Below are 14353 nucleotides of genomic sequence, written 5' to 3'. Positions count from 1 at the left end.
CAGCATTCCATAATCTCCCTCCTTCACTCTCTCTCTCTCTCTCTCTCTCTCTCTCTCTCTCTCTCTCTCTCTCATTTAAAAAAGGGGAAGAGAGCAATTTAGGAAGTTGACCTCCCACATTAAAGAACTTGTAAAAAAAAAAAAAAAAAAATGAAAGGGCGTAAAATCCTTAAACTAATCTTTCAAGCTCATTTTTCCATTACTGCTCTCCTACCCACAAAACTATCCCACATTTAAATACATTTTTTTTTACATCAACAGTGCATGTAAAAATAAGGTTGTACAACAATGGTTCAGCACTCTTGAATAGGCACAACCTACAGTTTTTTTTTTATTTCCTGTAGGTTCAACATAGGCCTACATATACTTGATAATTATTACACATTCTGCACCCACGCTTTATGTGTCTTCTTCCTTTAAACAATAACTTTATACTTCATGACAGATGTCTTGCTAATAGTGCTAGGTACTGTGACGTTTAAAACATGAGCTCAGGTGGTGTAAATGGTATGTTTGGTTCAAGGACTTTTTTATTTTCAGCAAATGTTAAAACAAAAAAACATAAATAGTGGGCTTAATTGTATGTAATGATTCTAAAGTTATGTACATATTATATGCAAGTAGAAGCCCTGCTAAACTGTAAAGGTGCCTTGTGCCATTTGTCTGTTGTTAATTCTACCAAATTGAAGCCAAAGGCAACTGTCATCTTCTTTCTTCTCCTCTTCCTTCTGTTTCCGAGTCTATCATTTATAGGTAAAGAGCATCCTCTAGTGGCCAAAACCAGAGAAGCCTCATATGAATTACGTCACCACCAAAACCAACTTGCTTCACCATAGAGCACTAAATTACAAAGATGAATAAAAATGGAAGCAACGTTAAAATGAAGGCAGCATTTCCAAACATATGCAGAAAAGCTCAGCAACACCCTAGCACAAACAAATATGCATGCACGAACACAAAAGGTAAAAAGTGGCTGGGTGTTGTAGGCTACATTGTAGCAGGCCATTCACTGTAGTACATTGCTGTCAGGGAGTGCTCAGGTGATAATTACCATTTTGCAGTAGCAATACAATATGCATTTGATCAAGTAGTTATTTCTCTGCTAGCAGTGAGGCAGCTGGACCATACTAAACCTGTTATATCAGTCTTCCCTAGCAGCATTCCTGTGAAAATGAGCTTCATTGTAGCATGACTGACAAACTCTCAGATGAAAATAAAAGGATTTCTGTAGCCTTTCATCAATACATTGTGCATTTACAAAGACAGTCTTGGTTAGACTTAGTACAATTCATCACCAGCTGTGATGCGTTGCACTTGTGCTTCCAAAGCCGTGATGACCTAAACCGATCTCTTGGATGAAGAGCAAACTCAGAGAGTGAGCTGGCATCTGGGCTGGAGTCCATCTCAATTTAGCACATCCCCTTTTGGTTCTTTCAACCTTCCTCCTGGCCAGCAGGGGGGCCAAGAGGCTGAGAGACCATTGACTTCACAACATGCCTTTGAGCATGTCCAGACCCTGCACTCTGACCTACCTGGAGAGTGAGTGTTTGTGGGAGCGGGACATAAGAACTTAACTCATCCTTATATTAAGGATAGATGGTCTGGCAACATCTCCCTGTCATAGCAACTCTGCCATGTTTTTAGAGGCAGAAATAACACTGAGGCTGCTGAGGGATAATGCATTTTTAACATCTTCTACATCACGCCATTGTAGGGCTGTGCAATTAATCAAAATTTAATCGTGATTATGATTTTGGCTTCCAATGATCACAAAAGCAGAATATTCGAGAAAAACAATTATTTAGCTCATTACGTTTTGCAAGTAAACTCTTATTTTCTCTTGTGTTCTGAATGAAAAAATAAAGTTGAAATAGGAGAAGTATTAAGGCAAAGTTCACAGTTGTATGTGTTTTTTACTGATTTATTTAACTTTTTCCAACATCTTTCCAGAAGTCAACGAGTAATCGTGTTAAATTATTGGGATTTCAATATTGACTGAAATAATCGTGATTAGATTTTTTTCCATAATCGAGCAGCCCTACACCATTGCATTAATATGCATTTAACCAGAAATCAATCTTGGGACTAGAAATCCATCTAACTTGTAAATAGCTATTAACTTAAATGTATTAATAAAAAAAAACTAAAAAGTCATGCAGGTTGTGTTGGGTTGATTAATAAGCTCTCGTTTCTTTAGTGTTATATGAGAAGTAACGCTCTTAGAACAGCAATTGTTGCATACAGATGATCACAAATAGCAGTCGGGATGAATAGAGAACAAAGTAATGCTTTATTTTACAGCCTGGTATTATACATACAGTACTAATGTAGACATGAGTCATCAGTAACTTGCCATTGCAAAGTTTGCATTTTAAAGGCTGTAAAATTAAGCTTTAGTAATTAACATCATTGTAAATGTAGAGTCAGACATTGTGGACAACACTACATCAAAATTAAACATACTGTTCATCAGTGATTTGTAGACATTTTGGGAAGTTCTTTTTCTCTCTAACAAGAAATGAAACAGAAAAAAACATTTTGAATGTAGATTTTCCCTCATTGGGTAAATTAAATTTATTTTTTAAATTTGTCAAATGTACATAAATTATATTTAATGCATCAAAACCAAATGAGAAAATCAAATACTTTAAAAAAAAAAGATAACATTCTTTTTTGAGATCATTTTAAACAAGTATTGGTCAGGCATTTAATTAACCTTGGAAAGCAAAGTGCTACACACAACAACCACTGAAGACAGTTCACCATACACTTTAATGAGAATTGGACTGAAGCACCTTTTCTTAGCTTAAAGCTAAAATGGAGATTTCACTGTTTGTTTTTTTAAGTTTTCCTATTCACAAAAACTCCATTGTGTGTTTAGTATACCTTCAATAATCCATAAGCCAAGTTTACCCTTTTCCTAAAGAGAGGCATACTTGCAGTGACATTGTTCTATTTCAAGTTAAAGTACTATGTGAACTGCTTGACCCAACAGGCTGCTAAGACCTTGGTTTACTATATTTTACTCCAAGATGGAGATTTGAGTGCAAATAAAGGCATACAACTCCTTCATGAGAAATAAACATGGAATTCAGTCACATGCTTTCAAATAGTAATTATATATTTAATTGATATACATATATTGCCACCATTGGCACATACGATATTGCACACAGTGATGAAATGTTGCACAGAAAAAATAGATATTTTTTGTGGGCGAAAACATTCCAAAATTACAAATAATGTGGAATAACGCTGAAAAGGTAAAACTGCGTAAAACAAAAAAACAAAACAAGACATGCTTGTTGCTCCCCATTAATTGAGCGACTTACAACTTACACATAACTACCCAAGCCAAAGAACGAGCATTTCAAAGGGGGGCTTTCCAACAAGAATGTATATCATTTCAGGCTACTACCGATGTTCCCAATCAGCCCCTGCTCTCCCAGCTAATGCGCTTGGCCAGTGAAGAGCCAACTCTTCTGCATCATCTTGCATCTAGGTGACCACCCCCTTCCATGTTTACATGTAGGCCGATACCTGGATGGCTGGGGAATGGGGATGGCAATGAAGTTAGGAAAGATGGGACGTAGCAGAAAAAAGTTAATAATTCTGCTCTAAATTTTTCTTAAGAGTTTGTAACAAACCCGTTTAGCACCACGAGTCGTGCACTAGCACACAAGGGGGCTGAGACACAAAAATGGAAGAGAGAGGAAACTAACAAAAAGAAGCCAAACTGCGATCCAAAGCACCAGGCCAGCGTGTAAGCATGCGGAGTGTGTAAGGCACCAGGTTGTTTATATGCTGAAGAGGATGCTCCCAATCAGGTATAATTTAGGCTATACCAGAGGCTCCAAAAATAGGTGGTCAAGGACTGTCTAGTTTGCTGGTTTCCAGTCAATCTAAACATGGGAGCAATCATTTAATTCAATGCTGAGGTAAATATGACATTATCTGATTGTTGCCAGTTTCTCTGAAGTTTACTGACAGTGTTTATAAAACTGCTATTACACATCTATGAGATGCGACTGAACTGGTTTAGAACCAGTTGTTTTCCGTCTGGCAGCCCAAATATTTACAATTAGACCAAAACAGAATCTCATCACCCCTGGTTAGATATTTGGGATTACAAATCTGAAGTGGAGCTATGAGGATGTGTCCAAAGTAGCCCCACTGAACTTCACACCTTCCAATCTTAAACTTGTAGGGATGGGCAAATCCATTGATACACTACTGGAAGTTCACCAGTAGGTGAATTGAGCCCTCTTCACCTTGGCTTGTCCCGTGCTCCTCAGTGGCCCTTCTCATAGGGTGATGATGATGATGATATTTTGATTACTGTTTGCAAGGTCGCTCCTTTTACAATCGTGCTTTGAAACAACTTCTGTTGCAACTACACCAAGCATTTGGATGGAAATCACTCGGTACTCAAAGTTGAGATTCGTACACTACAGGCAGATAAAGATACATATGGAAGGGTCCTTAAGCCAATATTTTGGGAGACCAACGAAATCTGTCTTAGTACAGATTAGCATGCAGAAACAGCACTCCTTGGCACCATTTGGACTTTTATGACTGAACAAGATCACAAAATGTTTCAGATGTAGTAACCAATAATGCTCTACTGAATTTTGTATCTTTTTTCAGACCACTAAGCCAATCAGCACAGTATGTGTAGGGAGTTGTCTTGTTAAGTAATCTGCAATTCAGGCCACTTGCTACATGTTGTCACTGCATTTCCTCTATCGATTACACATTTAGTACCTTTAAAATGAACACATTGCATTAACAACGAGACACAAAGGTAGTCTATAATATATCCATCTGCATGGCAACAATTTCAACTGAAACAAAATTACAATATTAATATTTCTTTGAATGCCTCTGGCAAACGTCATCATGTCAAGACCCATTGACCAGTTCAATATATTTGATTTTTATGCAATGCATATTGCACGACAAATAGAGCACTTATTTCATTTGATGAAAATGCCTATATGTTCCTTTTATACTGCATGACATCTAACCAGTTTTCGAAGCAGGCCTAGCCCTCATATGATTTACGTGTAAACACATCTGTACTCACAGGTAAAGGTAAATAGGATGGCAAGTAGATGTGACAACCTTTTACACAGTTTTTGAATTTTGGTTTTAAAAATTTAAATATCTGATTTGTGCTGAAGTCATTAGCTTGAAAAGGAAACCGTTTTTCCTCGGTGCTCGGCAATTATTCCATTTGAACATTGCAAACTACAATAGCTTTAACTGGTACAAAAGTTTTCTGTTAATAAGGGAAATAAACACTCAGTTCAATATTGTTTGTCAAGTAGGAAACAATGTTCAAATATAATGTTATTACTTTGTTTAGCAGCCTGTTACTGTATTAATGGTGGATAAGTGGGATAACATCCAGCGATGAGACAACATGTCATAACTGTCAGGTTGTGGAGGTTTCTTATATTGTGGGTGATGCTCCCTTGGAGTTAAACCATTACAGTTAAATCTTTAGATTTCTTTCTTTATACAGTAGAGTTTTTAATTATATTTCTCTTGTTATTTTCATTACTCTTGCATGTTTTTTTGCTATCTACATCAATCCTCGTCTCCATCGTCCGCCTGCATCTCCTCTTGTTGCTGCATCTCGCATGCCCTTTTCTCCCGCTGTTTCTCCTGGATCTTCTTCATCTCCTCGGCATATTTAGAGAAAGTAATCCCAAATTTGGACCACACTTTGTAGGGCACCGTAATTGAGTTGCGGTACGTTGGCTTCACCTCGCTTACCCTCATGAACACACCATACTTATTGGATCCGACGTCGAAGAAAAACCGTTTGTTGTCCACAGTCAATGATGACCCTTCTGGCAACTCTGCAGGTTCGTCCTCTACACCGTAATCGTCAATAAGTTTAGCCAAAGCGTCACGAAACTCAATAAGTCCCTGGGCAGGCAAAGCAATCGTCTGGCCTTGCGTGGATCCCAAACCGGGCCCCCGGTTAACGGTCTGTCGGATCCTCAGAAACCGTCCCCTCTGGTTCTCTTTCAGATCCATATAGTATTTCCGATTTTCTCGGACCAAGAACTCGCTTTTGAGTGCTCGCCTGGGCTCGTCTTGTACCAGCGCCGGGTTGCTCGGACCCAGCTGGGCATAATGTTCGATGAAGTCCCCCAAGTAGTCACGGAACTCGACCGCCACAGACATGGAGAGAGTGAGGCGGCTCTTGTTTCCACCGGCCCCGACTTCTGCTATCTTCAAGAAGCGGCCTTTCGCGTTCTGCTTAACGTCCAAATAGAAGCGTTTGTTTTGGATGTCAACCCGCTTCGACGCCAGCTCTTGTGTCTCATGCTGGAGCCCGGAAGCCGAGCCCGCCCCTCCTGTCGCTGGGTTCACGGGACCGAAGCCTGGGCCCGTGGCTGCTCCTCCCTGCTCACTACCACTGTCTCTGTCCGCCATGATGCTGCCTGCCTGCCTTCTCCCTCTGTCTGCTGCAAAGCCACGGTCAGCCACAGCAAACGAAGGAACTCTCGCGAGATCTATAGAGGTATAAAAAGGCGAGGGGGGGAAACGTTAATGCAGAGCGAGGACGCTGTGTTTTATCCATAGGCAATTTTCTCCCACAAGGTGTAGGCATTAACTGTGACTTATATCGAAAACGAAACTAACGGTTGAGAAATAAGAAATGCATCTCTCGCAGCCTGGTTAAGAAATGGCCTCTGATAAGGACGGCGTTGTTGCTGCCTGGAAAGACCCTAGCTTGCCCTCTGTTTCAAAGTAAGAGGAGAAAATACTTCCTTCCATAACACTGTTAGGCCTAGCTACATCACAAGTGTCTCTGCAAACGTTTAACGTACAAACGATGAATTAGTTTTGGTAACTTAACACAAACAAATGTCTGCTTAATGTAAGTGTGAGAGTTTTGTGTACGGATACAAAGTTGGGCCAAACTCATTGATTTCTTAAAATCCAATAAAAATAAATCCTGTCAAGGCAATCAAATCCCTCAAGTACCCTAATTCGTATTCGTGCCCTAAGCAATTCATTACGGCTCATCACGCAATAAAATATATATTTTTAAATATTTAACAGCATTGTATTAGTAGGCTAGTAATGCATCAACGTCAGTGAATTATTTTGTGTCCACTACCAGCCCTGTAGCCTACAGCCAATGGATCCGTAGGTCCTGCTTTAACTAGTCAATTTTAACCTTATCAACTTAAGCCTAACATAGGCCTACACAGAAATGACACAGCATTAATATAATTTGTCAACTATGCATTTCAAAACGCACTACTCATGTGGATTAAGTAACATCACGCTATTTATTTTCAAAAAGTACATTAAAAGTTGTTCTTTCACAACTGGAATTCAAATTTGCTCTTCTAACATGCAGCACAGTACAAAAGGGCCTTTTAACCCATGGCAGTGGTTTTAGGAACAACATTTAGGGATGCAACGCTTAAGCCTACCTCAACACATTGTGTCAGCTAGTTGATGTCGTGATAGCAAAGTTTGCCTCCACGTTTAGATTAAAAGTGATACAAATACCCATCTCTGAGGTTTGAAAAAGGACAGATAAACCTGGTGGGTAGGCCTATTCTTCCTTCAGTTAGTGATCAGCTAGAACTCATTTGAGAAGCAATATTTTCACAGAGATTTTTTTTTTTTTATCAAAACGTCAATAAGACACTTTTAAAACAACTCCATCCATATACTCACTAGGACTATAGTCCAAACATATCGCCCATTTATATAACATTATCTGTGCCTACACTTGCAGCATATTGTGCCTGCAGCACACGAGAAACACAAATGGAATAATAGCATTATTTTTTAATCTTTGGCCTTGGGGCGACCATCAAGTCAAGTTATTTCCGTTACCTCTAAAGTCATCTGATTTATGACTTCAGTCCACATCTAGTCAGGAGACTATTTTCAATGTGGCCTCACCAGGTGTCCAAGCTTGGTCTGAGCGTTGTGTTGCAGTAGAGTGGCTATGATGCTATAGGCCCACCACTTCTTCATTGTTAAGTAGCACACTGTCCAGGCCAACTGCATGCTGCCATCACATTTAACAACAAGTAATATTAATTGTGTCAGATTAACTTGTTTTCTACAACAGAATATCTGCAAATAATACCCATAATTTGCTTTGCTCATATTGTGTAGGCTACAGCATAGACTGTTATTGTATGAAAAGACAAAAACATGCACATCTCTGTGAAAATATGTGGGCCTACACATTCATAGGCTATCAACATTTTAACACATCTTTATAGATTATACAACATTTATCTTTTATTGGTCATTTGTGAAAATACTCTTCCCATACTGGCGATACTTTCTCCACAGTAATTCATCTTCTTTGTTGTCCACCTGGAAGCAAATTTCATTGTGCAGACTTTCCACTTGAGAAATCTATATGCTACAGAGGCCTTTTTCTCTAAACTCGTTTGTGCCAATTTGCTACTATATGTACGAATTTATGAGCGTTTTAATATTTCTCTCAAACAACTTTGGCATTCCTGGCAAATCATAAGGACATGAAAAATAAACCTATTGTATTAAAAAAAACGCTGAAAGAATGACGCAGAGTTTGATATAAGCAATCAAAATAATAAACGTTTGCATGTTAAAAACGAACTCACAAGTATATTTTTTATAATTCAAACTGGCCTTTAGGGATAATAATTTCAGTCAATAAAGTCGAATAAAAATATTCATGATGAGAGAAAGAATGTCACGTATTTTACGCCTATTGTGAAACAGCTATAGGACTATCCAGCAGCCTACAGACGCAGAATCTCCTTTTAAACCACGCTCGCCTTCTCCACTTTTAAGTCGATATATCTTGGAGACTCTTTGTGTGCGTAAAAGCGTTCAATGTTGATGTGCGCCGTAGCCTTTACTGGACTCCTCAAAGTAAAAAGGATGGGCAGCAGCTGAACTCTTTAAATTAGACGTGCATTCAGAATTCGTTCAGTCAATAGGCATATTTATTATGCACTTCACAAATATTCTTCTTCAAAGGTTGAGCATTGGTCCTTAACATTTTATTTAGCTTAAAACAAGTCGATTATTATACTAATGATAGATGGGCAAATTCTGTAATGACCTCCGCCTAGGAGTTAATGTTTTCTTGGTGCAGTATGTTTATCTGTTTGTCAGAAGGATCACGGAAAACTGGCCCGAAACTTGGTGGGAGTGGATTTGACTTGGCGAAGGTCTGCGCTCTCCGACTGCTCTTGTAGTTTTTTTTTTCAGGTTTTGTGAGTTTAATGTTTAAACATTCGTCATATTTTATTTTTCTTCTTAAAAAATAAAATAAAATAAATCTACCACATTGACAGAATTGTTATGAATAAATAAGAAACGTGGACATTCCCTCAGTGTAGGCGTCCTACAGGCTGGAGGCCTGCGTTGAGTTATAGGCCTACATATAAAGGAAGAATAACCCAGAAACTAAAACACCTGAAATCTGTTTACATTTTACATATCATTTATATTCCTACCAGACACGTATCACTGTTGAGTATTGTCACACGGGGAACTATTAAGACATTTATATTTATAATGATTTTAAAGGCCTGTGTCAAATGTTGCTTTGCACATGTAGCCTAGGCTATGTACATACATTTAAAATACTGAATAACCTTTTGTAAATAATACAACTTTCCGAAATTCATTAAGTATAGGACTGACATCATCCTAAAGTTAATGAACCAAAATATATAAAATGGACAAGTATAGATTGTGATATTGAGTCAGAATGTCAAAGGTGAAGTAGCCTAATTATTTCCGGTAATTCTGAGGCAAAAGCAATTACAAGTAATACAAAATATATTTGATAAGTATAATTTTAAAACAAATTATTGATAATAACACAACCGATGTGCCTTAAAACGCTGTAATAAACATGCTAAGAAATATGCCTAAGTGACGTTCATTTTATTGAAAAAAAAAAAGTAGTCTAAAATAACGTTTGGGCCAAAACATTAAGCTGCTTATTTAGTTCTACCTTTATGTGAGTCGACGTGAGCATGTCGGCCTAAAGAGGTTACCCTTTAGCTGATTTTCTCCATCTTAACTTTCATATTGAACCTTATTAAGTTTAGATTTGATAATCATTCGGATATGCGCTGCAAAAGTTTCCTGATCGCCTCCACATAAATCATCACGTTTTGTCTCACAAAATCCAGTAGGCCTACTAATGTTTGGGGAAGTCAAAATGTAGTAAATTATTAGTGATCTTTATAAGACAAACCAGCATTTGCGTAAGCAAAAATGAATTTAAACTAAATAAATAATGAACAGGGCACCGCAATTTATTTCCCTTTATTTCATTCTGATGTTCAGAATGAGGTAGGCCTACAGAGGCTTTTTATGCTGAAAGGTGTGCATGCTAGCCGTTTGGTGGTTTATCCTCGTCAACTTTACTTTCCCAAGCTTTTCATTCTTTACCTTTATTTATTTATATTATTATTGTTAAAGCAAAGCTGCAGCTGGCCTTGTTGTGACACTCTGCTCTTTTGTTTGTTTTTAACCAGGTATGGGATAAACACAAATCTGGATGCATGCACAGGTAGGCCTAAGTGATTCCTATATTTTATATATATATATATATATTTGTATAGTGAAAGTCAAACGAGGTCTTGTTGTTTTGGTATAATCTTTTTTCTATATACCCTGCCTAAAATGGAATACCCTTTTCCTCCTGGGGCCTCAATTGCCCATACAAAATGTAATTGTATCCAGCTTTCTAATCCAAAACCTCACCATAGGACATGTTGCGTTTGTGTCTAATTTACTTACCTAATGGACCCTGTCTTTGTGCCGTGGTTTCCCAGATGCTCCGACAGACCACAAACAACCTGTCTAATAAATTATCATCAATGACTAGGCTACTTGGCCTATTTTTGAGTACGATTTGTAATCCTGAATATGAATCAGTAAAATCAGTTGTGCTTGGATGCCGGTGCCACGTCCAACTCAGATTTCAGCCTCAAAGAAGGTGTCGTCGCAGTTTGTAAAAGGCAGCCGCTGTGATCACCTCACAAAGTTTTGCCCTACATCCCAACACCGGAATGCAGTGGCGCTGCTCCAAATGCAGCTCCATTATTATTTCAGACGCACGGCCGTATGCTGTAGATTATGCTTCTGTAAAGTCTGCGAAGCAATTACATATGCTTGAATGCACGTTAGGACACTTAAATGCTGCAGGACAGTAACAATCTAGATGACATGTAAATAAAGCGTCATTCCAACCAAGCTACCTACCTTACACCGCTCGGTCTGAAGTGGGGAGCGCCTTAAAGCCTCGACGGTCTGCAGCAGAAGACGAGACAAGGAAAACAATACACATGCGCTCGGAGACCTTTATGGCGCCACAGCGGACTGCTTCTGTTTGCTTCACAAGATGGACAAGAAACGGCGAGTCGTGGCACGGAGAGCGACACACGCACAAGTTCAACGCCGCACGCTTCACCTCTGATGTCAACACGCACTGTGGGAACTCAGATGGCATACGCCTCCTCTTGGTGCTATTGAGGAATTGCAGCTTTGCCTTGTGATGGTAACAGGTAGGGCAACAGTTTTTGCAACTGTAATAGAGGGCAGTGTCTAAATAAGTTAGTGAGTATGACTGTCAACGCCTTCAATTTGGGGTAATCAATTTCGATATTATGACGTGTCTCACTCTGCATGGTTGAATCTTTCAGGGAATGAGTTACACCATGTGCTCCATTCTGTGATGATGTTACAAGTGTTGTTTAAAAGCACATTGGCAGTTATTGTTACAGTAAACAGGGTTTCAGTTCACACAGTAATACATGATTGTATACCTTCTCTTACATCAGCAATATAGGCCTAATAGGGCTTGCTGAATTTCAGCACCACGGAGAGCAGCCAGGTCTGTGTCAGGTCTGCAGGACATGCGCATAAATGAAAACACAAAATGTGTCGGTGTGGGTGTATTTCATGAATTTATTTTCTATTTTAATACATTTGCTGTTTCATGTAGTCTACAGCATTTACAGCAAGTGTGCTAAATTGCTCTAAATACATTGTGGTCAGCAGATGTCGCTCTTTGTGAATACTGTCAGTACAACATCCTGTATCCGCATTCTGATTGGCATTTAGGCTAAACCAAACCATTATAACCATAACTTGACCTAAGTATTGCCATTGATGATAGTCAAACGTGTTAATATTCCAATGTTAAATAATGTTTCTTAGTTAGATCTAATCCTGTGTCAAAGTGCTCCTTTATAGTGCTATCATGTGAACACGTCACATTAGGCAATATTAAAAACACAGAAAAGCATACTTTTATTTAATTTTCTTCTAAGGTGATTAAAATGTTGTTGTTTTTTCCCCCATTTGCTTTGGACCCGAATATTGCAGCTGTTTTTAGCTGTATGGATTTTATGCAGTGCTTCAACATCAGTTTTTTTAGAGGCAGAGCAGCGAATGTGACCTGAATGCAGGGCATGACTTAATGGGATGAGACGCAAAACTCATTTAAAACAGTCTCTTGAAGAATCTGATATGCTTTCGCAGCCTTAGTCATCGCAGCCATATGATTTTTCTGGGCCCACCGGACTATATGCGGCTGCATTTTTCAATGTGAACCGATTTCATTTTTGGAGTAATGCCTTGGTTACAGTAAGATGCGATTTTGAGGAGGGACAGTCATGGATTTAGGATTCCGTTTGTTTCATTATAACGTGAGATCACCGCTGATAAAACACCATGGAGTGATTGACATACAGTAACTGGGTTTTGGGAGAGAGGAGATCGACCCTTTGGTCCATCGGTTGCCTGTATATCAGTGCTCCAATCCTGCGTTTTTGTTGACGGAGCCCCTTGGCAATCGGCATTATTTTCTCTCTGTCTGTGGCTAGTGGGGGAAGCGGAGGGAGAGCCACGGTGGAAGGCGCCGTATTAGCGTTATAGCTGCCGACCAGAAATATTGTTTTATTTTTTGGAATGAAACGTGGCTTATGTTTTGCGACCGGACTACCAAACTTGTGGTTCACTGCAGCATTTTGCGTCTTTTCCCTCCGCTGCAGATGATACAGAAAATCATCATAGCGGTACCCCACCACTGCAATTTTTGGGCAAAGATAAGAGTGGCGTCGTCTTGCAGTTAAGGCTACTATGGCAGCATAGGGGGCATCTTCTGGAGGGGAGAATCCGCCAATTCCTTGCTTAGCTTATCTACAATGCCTTATTATTAGCAGAAAGCAGTGACTGGATTTGAAACCCAGCATCATCCCGCGGTTTCCCCGTTTCAAAGCTGCTGTTTACCCATTGGAAATCACTCGAAAAAGCAGCGGATCCCGATGGCATGGACACTTATGCAAGGTCTGCCGCGCTGCCGCGCTACTGGAGCCTACTTGCTGTCTCTTCATTCAACCCAGCTCCATCGCCATCGCCCCGCAGCCGAGAGAGCCCTGCCGCAACGCGACCAGCGACCACCGAGCCAAAGCAGGCGGCATGAGGCTTGATTCAGTACATTTATCCATGCTGGTCATCGGGGTCTCATTCGCCTGCTACTCCCCGAGTTTGAATTCCCTGCAGGACCAGGTTTACAAATCCGCCGTGGTGATCGAGGGCAAGGTGCAGTCTACGCCTGTGAACGTCTCCGCGGAGCCGTACCGTGTGAATGTCAAAGTGCTGGATGTTTGGCCCCTAAACAGCGGGGGTCTGGAGCGAGAACAGCTCGTCACCGTGGGGGAATTTGGATCTGAGGCTCCGTGCACCAAAGTGAAGAAGAACCACAAGTACATTTTTTTCATGGACCCCACTGACGAGCCCTTGGTTTTCAAGGCATCGTTTGCGCCTCGGGACACGAGTGTGAAGAACCTAAAAAAGGATGTTGGGAAGATCTTGTGTGAGGACTGCGGTAAGTTAATGTAGGCTATTGTGGATTACCGGTGAAGTCCAACCCGGAAGAATAAACGGTCTGTTAACAGCCCCTGGTTTAGGGCTTTTGGTAACAGGCACTCTGGTGAATTGTGGTTATTATGGCCACAGCATGGTTTGGAGTTAGTGGGTACCAGATAGGTGCCTATGGGGCGTCTATGCAGCAATTTTCGACAACTCTCGCAGGCTCCCATAGCCCACATGATCAATCAAACTCTCTTTCTCTCTTTCTCTCTCCCATTCTCTCTCCCCTGAACTGCATCAGACATGCGCCTCGCACTGTTGCTTGTGAGGAATTGCAGTGTGTGTGTATCGAACTATCTGCATCCTGCAAACCCGCATTAACCTTTCAGGCACACTAATGCATCTCGTAGCCAACTTCATAGGCTTCATATACCGCTTTCTATTTGTTTTCAAAATTGTAGCGGCTTCT

At 40.1% G+C, this 14353-nt stretch overlaps 1 protein-coding gene across 1 annotated transcript; it reads right to left on the bottom strand.

The window, feature by feature from the left end:
* Positions 1-5251: 5251 nt before the first annotated feature.
* puraa (purine-rich element binding protein Aa) lies at positions 5252-6536 on the bottom strand. Its single transcript, XM_078265875.1, has one exon. It carries the CDS (start codon positions 6448-6450, stop codon positions 5593-5595), a length of 858 nt encoding a protein of 285 aa, XP_078122001.1. The 5' UTR covers positions 6451-6536; the 3' UTR covers positions 5252-5592.
* Between the last annotated feature and the right edge of the window lie 7817 nt (positions 6537-14353).

Source organism: Sander vitreus, chromosome 13 (genome assembly GCF_031162955.1).
Source record: "Sander vitreus isolate 19-12246 chromosome 13, sanVit1, whole genome shotgun sequence".
NCBI lineage: Eukaryota > Metazoa > Chordata > Actinopteri > Perciformes > Percidae > Sander > Sander vitreus.
Note: the sequence above shows the minus strand (reverse complement) of the source record. Positions and strands in the feature narration are given on the sequence as shown.

Bases quoted from the DNA above. Each gene is read 5' to 3' on its own strand.
- puraa (XM_078265875.1), bottom strand. From the start codon at position 6,450: ATGGCGGACAGAGACAGTGGTAGTGAGCAGGGAGGAGCAGCCACGGGC.